Below are 16,938 nucleotides of genomic sequence, written 5' to 3' on the forward strand. Positions count from 1 at the left end.
GAAAATTCAGCCCTGGCTGAACATGTGTGGAAGAAATTATTTTTATGATCTACGGACCCATCCTTAAACAAACGGTTCGAATTCTTGTAATGCAGAGCCAACCTTCTTTTTCCTTATTAGGAAAAGAAGCATGTTCTCAACACCCGAAGAAGGTTGCAGGTCGCAGTGACCGAAACGTTGAGCTAATAACACCCAAGATGAGAATAATAGTTTGATTAATCAACATAAAACATGTTATGTTTGTAGGTTGAACCAAATAACGTATAAGGCAATACAAATGAAGACTCAACAAAACATAGGTAGATCAATAAGAAGTGTATTAGGAAAAGTATATTTACAGTATATTTACATAATTGTTGTCAGGTAAGAGAGTCTTGGCTGGAGAACATATCTGCTCTCGGCTCGGCCTTCTGTGGCTTCTGGTTAACACACACTCAGACTAACCGGATCTTGCTATTTATGTGTAATATTATCCACATATGTAAATTAGTGAGTGCCACCACAGCAATAACACAAGCATATTTTGTTTCTTTTTACGTTGATGTTGTATTTTGTTTTTTGTTGTTTTTTTTTTCTTTCTGTATTTTTTAGATGAGGATTGATATTTTGTATTATTTGGATTATTCGGACTATTTTTCTCATCTTGGGTGTTATTCTCACAACAGTTCCGTCGATGTAACCCTTCACCTTCTTCAGGTGCATCTTGTCGAACTCGGGCATCTTTCTATCGAACTCTGAAATCTGCAATTCTTGAATTGAAAGCCATGTTTAACTTCAGAAGAGTTTCTGATGGGTAGCTATTCTGTACAAGTCTTGGAGAAGAAGAATTTTCAGTGGGTAGCTGTTCTGTACAGGTCCTAGACTGTAGAATTTTGCAGGCAAAGAGCAAAAGATCCGTTTCGTGTTGACACGAAAAAACATTGTGCTAGAATGCTCAAATATAAAAGATTTTTATGGAGAAATTCTTGTTTCTCATTGGTTGCAAGCAGAACGTGACTCAATTTGATTCGTCAGTTCCTATCGCCAGTGTCTATAAATAGAATCTCTCCACTTTCAGTGATAATATCCTTAATATAAAAAATATTGCAACATACTCTTGAAAGGAACCCTTTATATAAACCACGGAGTTAGCATGTTCTCGTTTCGTCAGCCATGACTTGATAGAAATCTTAACTAATTGCACAATTGTATTCTTGTATCGCCCGCATATAGGATTGAACCTTCAACCTCCAGAAAAGTGTTACATTGAACTGAATTTAACATCGGACCTTATCCGTCAGGCCACGGGTCCTTGTGAACAATTCTAGTAATGAATTTTAGGAGCAAATTTCTGAGTTCTACAGAAAGATTCCCGTGTTTGACAGAAAGATTTCCCCGAGTTTGATAAGCTATGTTTGATGAAGATCGGAGGTTGCATCGGCCTCATCTTTTTGAGAATAGCACTCAATATGAAAATAGTTCGAATAATACAAGTTTTCTGTCATCTTTTCAATAAGCGGACTAAAATCTAAGAAAGCATTTTATTACAGGCAGATTGTACGTCCATCTCAATGAAAACATCCAGAACGAATAATATCGGGCACAAGTGTATGTGTGATGTATAGTTAGCCCCCTACTACAATTGCTTGTATGATTGACGGGGTCAACTATTACGAGAACCAAATTGTAATACGTACTGTGTAAGAACCTCGGATATATGTGTAACCCTGGATATCAGAGAGTTGTGTGAAGCGGGGATGAAGTCTCTTATATCCGGGTTACACTGTATCTATTCTTATACTGTACCTAATATTTTTTGTCTTTCCTCGCTCAGTAATAGAAAGAAAAGGCTGATGAACTACAAGCACTTGTACCCTCTCGACGTGAATACCCCGACAAGCAACTAAATCCCACCCCTTCACAGTAGAGATCCTAGGTGTAAGAAAGCCTTCTACTCCAATAGTTTCTTCTCCAGAACTGCTAGACTTTGGAACTCCCTTCCGGAATTCTGCTTTCCACACTGTACTGACATGCAGAAGTTCAAGTGTAATGTGAACAGACATCTTTCTACTCATCTCCCTTCATAATACCCCCGCAACTTCTGTCCCCGATAGTAGCCCCCTACTTCAAAGTGGCACTGTGTCTTGTTTGGGGTGAAAACTGAATAAGGAAGAAAAAACCCCAGAGTGCTTCTTCTGGGTATGTACGGCACAATCACGTTGATATACCGGTTCTCGCCAGATAACCGAAATTAAGCAACGTTGAGCCTGGCCAGTACCAAATGGGTGACCATCTGGGAAGGCTAGGCGCTCTATGTACCTTCATGTACTTAATTGTAACCCTCCCGAAATTCATAGTAGTTAACGTATTCTCTATTTAATGGTGTAGGATCCGAATACATAACATGCACGCATATTTTACTTTTTGAATAGCGGAGATCGAACTAACGGGATGTAAATCGTTCTTTTGTTTTCAAAGGTACTCTGTCTTTGGTCTTGGATCGCGCGCCTATCCCAATTTTTGCGCCTTCGGTCATTTTCTTGACAAAGTGTGTAACGAATTGGGAGCCGAAAGAATTTCACCGATGGTCGAAGGGGACGAACTTTCTGCCCAGGAAGAGTCGTTTAAAGTATGGGCGAATGCCGTCTTCAAGGTAGGTCGACCTTCATCTTCTTCTTCTTCTTCTTCTTCTTCTTCTTCTTCTTTTCTTTGTCCAGGTCAGTTTACAATTATATAAGAGGCAGGTACGTCCTAAGATGGAATGCTATTGCGACATCTGGAGAGATGCCGATAAGAAAACTCTTTCCAGCTTCGACGGAGTACACAATTGACTTCGCAATCTAGTGGGACCTGATCTCGTCTTTTCTTTACTGCATTTTTCTCTTACGGGAGACACGTTATTAGTCTTTCTCTGCTCTATCGTTATTTTTATGGTAGATGTTCGGCTGAACTCCTATTGCATATTGAGCCAGGGCGACGCTCCAGATGAATTTTGATCTATATTTATGTGATCTATAAAAATAATCTGGATTGTAACTATCACCGAAAACAAAGAATGACTTTCTACATCTATCGAGATAACTTACATTAATAATAAGGTACTTATGCAGGTCAGGGAGTTAGAATTGAGTAACGTGAAATTAAGAACATTTACATCTCAGGTTCATAAGAAATGGATAACATAAAAAAAAAAAAGAGAGGGAGGCTGAGCGTCGTTCGGCGTGAGTGACAAATTCCGCCGTCTCCTGACACACAAACACTCACACATACACTTACCGCTAGTTGTTCTGTTCCCCCTTCTATCCCTTCTCTCTTTCTCTCTCTCTTTCTCTCTCTCTCTCTCTCTCTCTCTCTCTCTCGTTAATGAACACAACAGTGAATTGTAAATAAACTTGTATGTTCACAAAATTCGTCTTGATTTTGAGAACCACGACAAAAGAATTGTCAGGTGTATATATAACTTTACAAGCGTTTCAAAAGTACAAACTAGAAGTTATGTATACATTCAATAACGTAACACTTCTGGTTCCGTTATGTATACATTCAATAACGTAACACTTCTGGTTCCGTCTAGCTACAATCACTGTAAAAAAAACTTTCATTTATTTCCTTGTATATCTAAAACGGAATCGAACTTCCAAAAACAAAAAGAACTTACCATCTGTAGAAGACACTACCACGAGATTGCTTTCCACCTGCCTATAACGTGGTTATTTTCTAATCCAATATGAACTATTTTGTTAAGCTGTCCGCTTAATCACTTTCTGATTAATTCTCCACGCCATTTGCAATCCTCTCGAAATAATGTTCATCGCCAATTAAGAATCTTATTAACCGGTATCCTCTAGTGGCTTTGAGCTTTGATAAGCATTTATATATGAGAAAGAAGAAAAACGTGCGCACATGCGCACTTAATGTAAGCCTGATCTGTGCGAACTCTGTTAAAAGAGAAATAGCTGTAAATAGCGGGACTCGCGGGAAATGGTGTTTTCTACATCTATTGAGATAACTTACCATTAATAGTAAGGTACTTATGCAATTTATAGCCCGTTTTTCCGTGAGTCTTGCTCGGTAACGCTCGACGGACGACGGAAACCGCCGGATTATACCGAGTAAAAATTGGAAAGGAAAAAAAGAAAAGAAAGAATTTAAATTTAAAAAAAAAAGGAAGGGCAGCGTATCATCGCGCTTCTTCAAGCAACACGTCTTGTGACAAGGAAAGAAAATGCATGTTTCCAGTATAAACCCCCCCCATGTTAAGAACGGCTTTCGCAATAAACAACCCTAACCTCTCCATGTTCAGAACGGCTTTCAGAATAAACACCGCAACCTCGAAAGTCATTCTTAGAATGGGGAGGTTGGGGGTGTTTATTCCGAAAGCCATTCTTAACATTTATACTACGCTAGAGCAGATCGTAGAAGAATACCAAAATAACTTTCCATACACAAACAAAACAAAAATATATTTGTTCACTAATTCAAGGAAACCAAACTATATTTACTCCCCCCCCCTTCCAAAATCACAGTTGCGATAAAAAATAAATAAAACAGTAAAATTTATGAAATTATTACGGCATGTTGTTTTATTTTCTTTCCTTTTATTCGTTTTTTTTTTTATTGACTTCCATTCGCTCGGTATAATCCGGCGGTTTTCGTCGTCTGCCGGACGTTGCCGAGCGAGATTCACATAAAAACGGGCTTTAAACTGTAGAAGTAACAACAATAATAATAATATAACTATTGGAAATAATAAATATCTGTCAGGCTCAAAACTCTTTTAAAAAAAAAACTTCCCCTGTCGTTTATTTCATTTTCTGGAATGGATTGTACTCCCCACTAAAATCTGACCTTGATTCAAAATCTGCTCTCGCGGGGAAGCACTAAAACAGGAACAGAAAATTAAACATTTAGCATGAAAGATACTTTCTTTGTTTGCGTCTTTCATACAAATTACACTATCTATGCATTATCTTTTGCATTATATCTATCTATCTATCTATTTATTTGTCTGGTCGGGTTTCTTGCACTTATATAGATATGTTCATATCTTTTATTGGTTGGTAAATATAATTTGTAGATTTTTTGATTTTTTGATTTTAAAATTGATTTTTAAAAAATGCGATTGATTATTAATAATGAAAAATCGATTTCTTATTTACAGGCGGCATGTGATACATTCTGTTTACAAGATGACGTCAATATCCAAGAAGCGACCGGGGCCCTCCATGGCAACGATCAGTCTTGGTCGCTGGGAAAATTCCGGTTAACACCCCAAGACGGCGTCAAAGAAATGGAGATTTCTACAGGTAAGCTAGGAATCAATATCTGTACTTTGAAAGAGGCTAAAGCAATAAACATCCCCTACACACACACATGATCATATATAGATGATGATGATGATGATGATGATGATGATGATTGCAACGCATTGTCAGACGAGTGCCACTCCCTCAGACACTTAGTCCATGAGCCCAAAAATGCCTTCCATCGCCACAGGACCATTTTAATAGACAAATGCCTGAGGGAGTATCTATACACAGATGATGTTACAGAGTGTTAGCTTTGTACGACAGCTAAGTCTCTCTCTCGGTTCAAAATGTTGAAATCCAACAACAAGCAAGAGCAAGATAGCCAGAAACAAGTTAAACTGCAGATCAGCTTAATGCGGGTACTGGTCTTTTTTTTTTAACCAGAGATTTGCTTCTCCTAGAAAGGTTGCCTTCACCACGGCTTACAGGAGTCCTCTCCACCCCAAGACACATACACACAAACACACAAGGTGCTAGTTGGCCGCTGACCCCTAAAAAAAGGGATAATTCGCCCTTTGGAAGGTTTTGTTTTTAATCCTTCAGGGAGACTAGCCACCATATATTTAATATTTAAACCGTTACATTTTAAATCAAATATCAAATGCTTCTTAAACCGTGGATTTCTTCTTCTTCTTCTTCTTGTTATCATTATTATCATTTTTATTAGTATATTATTATATACATATGTATATATATATTGTGTATTTATATATATATATATATATATATATATATATATATATATATAGTCTGTGTATTTTAGCAGCAGTCTTTCATTTAAACAAACTTTGTTAAAGAGAACTTTCGTTTGATTAGATTTTTTTAATGTTTATGATGATCTTTTTAGTGTGTCCATCAAAAGAATTAATATAAGTTCCATATGTAGTTCGAAGTTTGCCGCGGTGGTTAAAGTTAACTTCTTCGCATAACCTTACCATGCATAATACAGAAGTCAATTTAATATGACAATGCTTACAAAAGGCATAACTGTCCCTCTTTCGAAGTTAGAGAAATTCTTGTCACCAACACAAATAATACACCACGATACCAACGTCAAGACGTTAAAATTACTTGAACCTATATACATTAAAACGCAAAAAAGCTGCCCTTAATCAGATCACATTACAATCCAGCGAAAGCACAGTCAAATTTCTGCCGTTACTCCCCCCCTTACCTGACAGCCTTGATCACAGAATTAAGCATCTCTTTCTTCGACACTGGACACTCACAGCTCGCACGCATTCACCGTTACTACTAAATACAATAAATCCTTCCAGAATTCCTCGCAAATAATATTCACACTCGCTTCCTGACAATGTCTTTGAAATACGAAAAGAACGACCGCAGCCAACTTCAAACTACACATGGAACTTATATATATATATATATATATATATATATATATATATATATATATATATATATATATATATATATATATATATATATATATATTATTTATCACATGTCTCATTTTTATGTTTGGGCGATATATTCCACGCTAAAAAAAGCGACGAATCAGCAGATTTCATTTTTATGTTTGGCTTAAATAACGCAAATGCGACATATTTGTTTGCTATCTTTCAGCTTTGTCTGCCTTACATAGTAAGAACATAATGAACGCAACTGTCATTGAAAGGCATAACCTGCAGTCGCCTAAGTCAGAGTAAGTATTTATTTAGTATGAGTTCTGAGCTTTTATTTTCATATATACTATCACTTAGTATTTGAATATAATGAAAAAAATGTTATGCATACATCCACATATAAAGGTGCTGTATATACATTGTATATTATAATAAAGACATATTGTTTAATTGTTCACAATTTGTTTAATGCGTACGGTAGTAAGTCGATGTTCTTACCTCGATAATCAGTTCGGCAAAAGCTGGGATATCTCGATGACTTTTTGCTGTCGGATTGACGCAAAATGTTCTGTGTAGCTCAAGGAGGTACATCCTCCTAGACCTCGCCACCCGGCCTCTTTGGGGGGAGCAAGTTTATCGCTTGTTGCCTGAGGCACCATCATCGGGGAATGCCGACTGGATTATTCGGGTATATTTTGCAAGACCGAATTGCTTTTTTTGGGAGCACTGATCCATTTTCCTACCTTCCGACCTTGTGTCACATACTCTTGTGGTGAGAGAGAGAGAGGTAAATAACGGACGTTTAAACACTTTTAGTCCCGCATGATTTCTATATACTCTATTTATTAAAAAAAATCTACATTCAAGAAGTAACCTTATTTGCATATTACATTAAAGAAAATCTAAATAATAAGCTCGATGTAATTAATTGTCTTCTGTAATAGAATCGCTTTAGTTTTTCTATTTAGAAATGTTATTTAAAGTTGATGTGTTTGATTTATTATTAATTTAACTTATATTAAATTTCATTTATCTTCAGTCATTATTAGAACCTTAAATACGGAAATTTATTTATTTAAGCTATGAGAGTTATTTCAACTTTAAGATAAGAGTTATTTCCCGTTCAATTTTTATAGACGAAAATTGATGTCTTATTCTTCTATATATCCAACAGCAAAATCCTAACAATTTATGATATAAGGTGTGTCTTAAATAGTATGTAACTACACCCTCCGCTCGTTAATATGTCTCGACCTAGCAACGCCGCGTATATACAGCTAGTATATATATATATATATATATATATATATATATATATATATATATATATAAATAAAATATATGGGGTATAAACGCATGCCAATATACATGAAGTATACGCATACATATATATATATGTGTGTGTGTGTGTGTGTGGTGTGTGTAGGGTATACACACATGCCCATGTGTATGAGATATAAATACATGCATATATTTATGAGATAGACACATATGCATATATATATATATATATATATATATATATATATATATATATATATGAGGTATACACTAATAAGCAAAAAAAAACAAAGAAAATGGACCAAGAGTGAAAGAAGGAAGAAATCGATTTTTCAATATTTTTTCCATGAATTTTTATTAATTTTAACTGAAAATTTCTATTTTGAAGATCATTATTATTATAGCATATAATAATAAGTCGAAAAATGAATCCTAAAAATGGTAAGACCGCATCTTGGCAAGGAAATAAAAAAAAACGAATTGTAAGATTAAGGCAATCCAAAATGACTTAAAAGCAGATTTTTTATATTTTAAGAAAAGAAAATGTGAAAAAAAAATTTCTGCAGTTAAGCGAATTGGTCAAAGGTTCGAAGTCGAAATCTTGATCTGGTCGCCTTAGAGCACCACTTTGAAGGACGACCACAGGCTTAAATTAACTGTTTTGAAGGATCGAAGAAAGCTTCTGTTGACCATAGCAAAGAATTCAAAACGTGGGTTAGAAATTCTCTTTCTAGATATACAATATCTAAACGGATGAAGGAAATGGGATTTCCTTCTAAAAGGTGTGCAAAGAAGCCATTTTTATCTAAGAAGAACATTTATGATAGAAAGAGATTTTTCTCATGTTCTGGCAAGAAAGATACAGACTGGTTCAGGAATATTTTCTGGTCAGATGAATCAAGATTTTGTCTTGTTAGTGATGCTCCAGATGCTCCTTTGAAAGATTTTCACCAAGTTGCATAAAAACGACAGTTAAACACTGGAATAGCGGGATAATGGTGTGGGGAACTTTTACTGCAGCAGGAGTTGGGGAACTTATTAGATGTGAGAAGTCAATCAATGCAAAGGAATACATTCGAATATTAGAAACAGGACTGTTACTAAGTATCCAGAAGCTGGGAATATCCCAGAACATTATTTTTCAACATGATAATGCCTCTGCACACACTGCTAAAGTCAAAAAATGGTTTTCTGAAAATTCAATTGATGTAATGTTTTGGCCAGGTCAAAGCCCCGATTTAAACCCAATCGAGAATATTTGGTCCATAATATCTCGTGCATTGGCTAGAACCTTTTCGAACAATGACAAACCGTGGGAAGCTGTGCAAAGTGAATGGGATAGCATCTCCTATTCACAGTGTTCTACTTTGGTTGAGAGCATGTCTAAAAGGATTGATCTTTTAAAGAAATCAAAAGGGAATGCGATTCCATACTAAGCACTTATTAAAGTGAATGTCTTGTTCTGTGTTATGAGTCTCGTTTAAGTTTCCTTGTTCAATTGCGCTTTGTTCAATGTAGCTTTTAGTGAAATAAAATATATAAAATTTGTTTGGCCCATGTTTTTTTTTTCTCACGAATTTACACCTACATATACATATGTATGAGGTATACAAACAAACCTATATATATATATATATATATGTAGTAATTTATAAAATATATAATTTTATAAATTACTAACTAGCTCTACCTACGTATTGAGCACTTTTGAAGCAAATACTTAAATTTACGCATAAATCTATACTTTCGTATATTAAATTTATGTGAATAAATGAAGTAGTTATGTATATATATATATATATATATATATATATATATATATATATATATATATATATATATATGAAGTATACATACATAACCAACTATATATAAGGTACTAGCAGGTAAACCGACGTTGCCCAGGATTGAATAAGAATCACAAATGTTTAGCCTCTCATATATTTATCATTAAAATCTGTGAAATCGCCATTTTTTCAATCAATTTGATTGATTGCCTTCTCTAGTAGGGGACCCACCATGTTCTATCGGGGGAGGGGGGAGTTTCACACGCCTCACCGCAGTGAGTTAATCCACAATACATTGTAGACTATATTTCACTGCAGAGAACCTACTGTTGATTTTATAAAATGTATAAAATTTGTTTGGCCCATTTTTTTTTTTGGCTCACGAATGTACACCTACATATACATATGTATGAGGTATACAAACAAACCTATATATATATATATATATATATATATATATATATATATATATATGTATATATATATGAAGTATACATACATAACCAACTATATATAAGGTATATATATATAATTGTTTGAATTAAAGTTTAAAATACAGAAGTCAAGTACTAGGGTTCAATTGTACCTTATACAAAAACATTCATTTTGAACGCGCTCCTGTCTAATCAAAGAACCTACTGTTGATTTTTATACGCTGAGCTTTTTTGGTTGTGCGGTGATAAAACCTCTCAAATGCACTTTGAGGTAAGGCTATATAAGGGTGTTAACTTTGATCAAATTCTGACTTTCTTCTTAAATCGGGTTTTTTTTCGATTAGCGATTTCCGATATTATCGGAGGCATTCCTTTACAATACCTTTTCAAGAACACTCCCAGACACAATCGAGTAGATTTGTATGGGATTTCAAAACAATCGGCCCAGCCGTTTCGGAACTATAGGAAACGAACTCTCACACACGCACAGACAACAGCATTATTCAAGGAACATGTATAAGTATATTTCAATTTAATCAACAGTGTGTCCATCGATATGGAGTGGTTAACCTTCATACTTAAGACCCATAACAACGAAATGCGGTTTTGTTTATTATATTTAACTTCTCACTTGGAAATTATAAAAATTATAAAATAAATTTGAAATTTTAGCAAGGAGTTCAGAGCAAGTGTACTCAGGGGTTTTATTCATTCATATCAAAGACTAGGTCAGGAAGTAAAAAATGTTATTTTACAAAATTCGTTTCTGTTTGCGCTGTTGCATTTCGAACGATATCCCTTATTTAATCCACAGGTGTAGCAGCTTCTCTTCCTATTAGCTATGACTGCGCAAAAGTCTTAACTAATTTTCAATTGTATTCTAAGTATTGCCAACACTGAGCGTAAAATTTTCACCCTCTATTAGAATGTCATCTACAGCTGAATTTTAGTTCTTTATTCGTTATAATTGCGAATCCCGTGGATCAAATAAAGGGTTTCGTTTGAAATTCTGTTCAAAATCTCGAGTTGGACAGAAGGATTCTCGTATTCGACAGAGAGATTCCCGAGTTCGATTGAGAGATTCCTGAGTTCGACAGAAAGATTCTCGAGTTCGACAGAAAAATTATCGAGTTCAACACAAAAATTCCCAAATTTGACAGAAAGATACCTGAGTTCGACATAAGGATTTCCGAGTTCGACAGAGAGATCCCTGAGTTCAATGGAAAAAAGTCCGAGTTCGACGAGAAAGAGCCTCGGGTTCGACAAAGAGATTCACGTGTTTAATAGAGAGATTCCCGAGTTCGACAGAAAAAGTCTCGAGTTCGACAGAGAGATTCCCGAGTTCAACAGAAAAAATTCCGAGTTCGACGAGAAAGAGCCTCGGGTTCGACAAAGAGATTCCCGTGTTTAATAGAGAGATTCCCGAGTTCGACAGAAAAAGTCTCGAGTTCGACAGAGAGATTCCCGAGTTCAACAGAAAAAATTCCGAGTTCGACGAGAAAGAGCCTCGGGTTCGACAAAGAGATTCCCGTGTTTAACAGAGAGATTCCCGGGTTCGACAGAAAAAGTCTCGAGTTCGACAGAGAGATTCCCGAGTTCAACAGAAAAAATTCCGAGTTCGACGAGAAAGAGCCTCGGGTTCGACAAAGAGATTCCCGTGTTTAACAGAGAGATTCCCGGGTTCGACAGAAAAAGTCTCGAGTTCGACAAAGAAATTCCCGAGTTCAACAGAAAAAATTCCGAGTTCGACGAGAAAGAGCCTCGGGTTCGACAAAGAGATTCCCGTGTTTAATAGAGAGATTCCCGAGTTCGACAGAAAAAGTCTCGAGTTCAATAAAAGACACTTGAAGAAATTCTGCAGTTACAACGAAAAGTTGTGAGATTAGCGCTCAAGATGAGAACAGTAGTCCGAATAATCAAAATAATACGGAAGTCATTTTCTTTTCGTTTATGTATATGTTACTAGCATTAAATTTATTGCGAAAAAATGTTAAACTATAAAATTTCTTCTTTTAATTTTCCTAAAAGATACTGCATTATATTATCTTTTTTTTATTGTGCCTCTTATTTTTTGCTAATATTCTAGCTATGTTTGTCGGTTTCTTTATTCTTTTGGGTGTTATATTCTTTTTCAGGCGGCAAACTATTCTTCTAAAACTCGATACAAAGGGATCGTCAGGTTTTACCTATGCGCCCGGCGACCACGTTGGCATTTACCCGGCCAACAGACCGGAGCAAGTTGAAACAGTTTTATCACGGCTGCACAACGCGCCACCTGCCGACCAGGTCGTTAAACTTGAAGTTCTTCAAGAACGATCACCGCCGCTAGGTAAGCATCAATATTTCACCAGTGAATCATAAATCCCTCATATAGATAAACGGTGTAAAGATTTTGAACTTTTTTAATGGAGCAATAGTTTTACAGTAAATCATGAATTGTGTTCGACATTTGTATGTTAGCTGTCGCCATTTTGAATTAAAATTTGATTTTTTTTTTTTTTTAACTTACATTTTTGAAAATATGTGGCTATTGTGTGAAATGTCGGCTGGAAGATCTGACGTTGCTTGGGATTGAATTAAAAACACGACTATTTTCCAGTTCGTAACATGATATTTAACTCCTATCACCTTCTAATATAGTTGGATTGATCCGAAATATATTTTTTACAAGGTTTATGTATCGTTCTTTTATGGGTCTTTAACCGGTAAAAATAGTTATTAAGAGTTCAAAAATGGGTTAGAATTGAAAAAAAATCGTTACACATTTCGTAAATTCATCTTAGTTTATTTTTAATTTGCTAATATGTGTGTTACGTTCATAAAGTGGTAACGTCACGAACTTTGAATGATACAGTTTTGCTTGCGGTTTCGATTCTAGCTGATGGCACCCAAATACTTTTTTACTTTTGAAATCACTTCCATCTATATATCTATAAAAGTGAAATTGTTTGTCCGTGTGTGTACATTTCTCTACCAAACTACTCTGTCAATTTTCAATCTCCAGACTCAAGATTTTACATAAGAGGAATTCAGATTTGGGAAAATCTTTTTATTCAGTTTTCGGTCACTAATTTGGCCGTCAAGAGGTTCAACGATTTGACCTTTGAAAACTCTACCAAACTCCTCCACCAATTTTAGATCTAAACACTTGAAATTTTAGATGTAGGTTACTTGGACATGGATCAAACTTTTTAATTTGAATTTCAGCACAAAATAATAAATGTTAAGGGGTCAAAATTGAGGCCAAAGTTTAAAAAAAAATTAACCTCTGCGGTCTCTACCAAATTACTCGGCTAGTTTTTGTCTAAAGATTTGTAAATTTTACATAAAGTGTATTCAGATATAGGGCAAGTCTTTTAATCGGTTTTTGGCCGAAAATTTGTCTGCCAAGGGGTTAAAGTTTAAAGGATTTGATCTTTGCGGTCTCTAGCAAACTATTCAGCCAATTTTTGGTCTAAACATTTGAAATTTTACATAAAGAGTAGTCAGAGAGGCGGCAAGTTTTTTAATCAGTTTTTGGGCGAGAATTTGGCTACCAAGAGATCAAAGTTAAAAGAGCTGAACTTTGCAGACTCTAACAAATTCCTCCGCCAATTTTGGGATATAACCACTTGAAATTTTAGATGTAGGTTACCTGGACATGAATGAAACTTTTTAATATATATATATATATATATATATATATATATATATATATATATATATATATATATATGCACATAAAGATATGAACAATACAGAAGGCCTGAGCAAAGCCGGACTGAACTGCTAGTATAATAAAATATACGAAATCTTGAGAAATTTATCATATTTAAGCGTATTTTACGACCAGGCAAAGTTGGGCGCCTCCGTTGCTAGTGAAATAGATGAATCAGTTAAAAATAAGCAACATTTTTTTTGGGGGGGGGTCTTCTTCGTTATTGTAGTGAAATCCAGAAATCCAAATATTGAATTTCAATTAAAATCAACGGTATTTACATAATCGTCATTTCAAAATTCGTAACATATCCAAAAATTACGAAAGACGATGATGTAGAAATTAATTATTAATAAAAAATAAATCTGCAAACTATGAGTTACTTCAGAGTTACCAGATGTTATGAATTTTGCTGTTTTTAAAGGCAGTTTGGCCTTGAAAAATTGTATTTGGCTTTTGTTAAAATGTGGTTTTATATATAAGAAAACACTCTAAATTCTGAAATAATTGGGTTTTCTTTCTCCAGCACGTAATCGCCTAAAAAAATAGAAGACCCCTATATTGGTTAGGGTACTCGCTTTAAAAGATTTGAAAACGTATGAAACCGTACTATAATCCAGATAAAAAAAAAACTGATACAGTTTCATCGATTTAAACAGCAACGGTAGTTCAATTAGTGTTACATTGAGTCAGTGCTTCAATATATTTGAACGTCTTTTAAGTGAAACAATCTGCGTAAACAAATACTTCGGATAATGTTACAAAATAAATGTTTCAGATAATGTTAAAATAAATAAATAAAATTGAAACGATCGAATGGAAACAGCGCTGTAGCCTTGCAGGCCGGAAATAACTAATATAAACACAGTAGTATAACTAGCAAAAAGTGTATTAACAAAAATATGTCACATGAGTATATACATCATGGTACTGGGGCCATAACTGCCAAAGTCGCTTAATGTATTTCCTTTCTACCGCATGTGGTGGGAAGGTTGGGCGAGTGAAGCCAGAATTTCTAAAGGGGGAGCACTCTGATCGTTCAAAATTTGAATGGAAATTGACTAAGAAAAAAAACTACGATATTCTTCCGTAACAGAGCAATAAAATTCTCGAAGCAGCTCGGCTGTGTTTACCTGAATGTTATAAAACATATTAGGTGTCAGGATACGAGTCCGTTTTTTTTAATTTCATAGTATATTGTGGTTTTCCCTCAAACCAAACGATAATAAATAGGGGATAATAGAGATAACTAATAGAAACGGGTTAAAGACGATATGATCGACGATTGTGCAGTATAGTTAACAAAGAAGAAATTTATATTACATATAAACTTAATTACATTGAATGTACATTAAGGTTAAAAAAAAAACACTGCTTAAAGGATTTTTTTTCTTTTACTTGGGAGTCACCACTTATCAAGGCCCGAAGGCCACTCGAGGATAAGTGTTAATGAACGTACGGTGGTAGTGTAGTAATCGTTAATGTTTAAATTGGGTAAAATTTGATTAATTATGGGAACGGCTCAACAAAAACTTGTTTACATTTGATTTGAAGGCTACTATGTTGTATTCAACCGGGAAGCAGAACAGCGGAACAGTGTTCCATAAGCCGGCAGTTCTGTGAAAGAAGCTTTGTTCATGGAATCCACGTTTTGATTTTGGAACAGATTGAGAGTGGGGAAAATCGTTTATAGTTGTTGCAGCTAGTCGAGTGTTTTTGTGTAAGTTTTGCAGGAGGGAGGGCATAGAATGGAAATTAAATATTGTTTTAATTTAGATAAATACTACTTCAATGCAATTGAAACACTGCTTTATCTTAAATCAAATACTGCTTTTTCAGATAAACAGAACTTCAATTGTACTAAAACATTGTGTTACTTTAAATGAAATACTGTTTTGATTGAAATAAAGCATTAAACGCATTTGGTTTTCGGGAAGTGGTGATTGAAAGGTCGCACAGACCAGAAAGAAGAGCCTACGTCATTGGATGTTACACCGATCATCTTGTACCACGTGACCTAACGTTTTTGAAGCCTGAAATTTTGGACCCCATTTCGTATACTAGCACCGAAACAAGATTCTAAGTTGCAAAAGTTTATTTTATTTAAAGTTATATTTTTAATGTTGCATTAATTGTATATGTTTTTCGGATTTTCAACAGATGTTATATTTTTATTGATATCGTTTTTTTTTTCTTTCTTTCATTCTTGAAAGAATATTGTAATATTGCAATTTGCGTTTATTTTTTATCGATTTTGATATTAGAAAACAATTGTTGGCCAATGTTTGTTTTTGCATGCACTGTTATAGATGTGTTTTTCTGCCTATTGTAGTTGGACAAGGCAGATACACACATACACAGAAACCATATTATAATGTACACACACACACACACACACACACACACACACACACACACACACACACATGGAATCTCCTACTTGAAATTCTTGGAAGGCGTTTGTAAACGCTATTATTTTACACCAGGCACTGGTCGAAAACTACTTGAAACATGTTTCTGAATTTTTAGATGAGGATAAATTATTCGAACTATTTGTATTCTCCGGACTATCATTCTGATCTTGAGTGTTATTTTCACCTTAATTTAATCCACTGGGGTAGCATGTTCTCATTCAGTCAGCCATGATTGCGGGCGACAATCAAATAAAATTTGCGAATTACTTAGGATATCTACCAAGTCATGGCTGACAGATCGAGAACATGCTACATCCAGGTTCGTCAGAAAGATTCCCGAATTTGACACAATACACCTGAAGAAGGTCAGAGGTTACATTGGGCAAAACGTTGTAAAAATAACACTAAAAATGAGAAAAGTAGTCCGAAAAATATTGATAATACGTGGTTTGAGGACAATATTACGTTAAAAATACGAACATGGATACACACACACACACAATACACACAATACACATACACACAGATATATATATATATATATATATATATATATATATATATATATATATATATAAAGAGAGAGAGAGGGGAGAGAGAGGGGGAGAGAGAGAACAAGCAAGGCACTGGGAATGAAATGTTTACATGATACAAGAAGAGTAAACTTTAA

General features: G+C 34.9%; 1 protein-coding gene across 2 annotated transcripts in view; it reads left to right on the top strand.

Annotated features, from left to right (window-relative positions):
- LOC145261245 (nitric oxide synthase, salivary gland-like) overlaps positions 1–16,938 on the top strand; it is a 280,006-nt gene that overhangs the window by 157,230 nt on the left and 105,838 nt on the right. For both annotated transcript variants that reach the window (XM_080119629.1, XM_080119630.1), the window contains exons 15-18: positions 2,458–2,632; positions 5,141–5,285; positions 6,876–6,954; positions 12,293–12,486. In XM_080119629.1, coding sequence (XP_079975755.1) covers positions 2,458–2,632; positions 5,141–5,285; positions 6,876–6,954; positions 12,293–12,486 — 593 coding nt within the window. The remainder of the gene's footprint in view (positions 1–2,457; positions 2,633–5,140; positions 5,286–6,875; positions 6,955–12,292; positions 12,487–16,938) is intronic.

Source organism: Euprymna scolopes, chromosome 37 (assembly GCF_053919585.1).
Source record: "Euprymna scolopes isolate OS-2025 chromosome 37, ASM5391958v1, whole genome shotgun sequence".
Lineage (NCBI taxonomy): Eukaryota > Metazoa > Mollusca > Cephalopoda > Sepiida > Sepiolidae > Euprymna > Euprymna scolopes.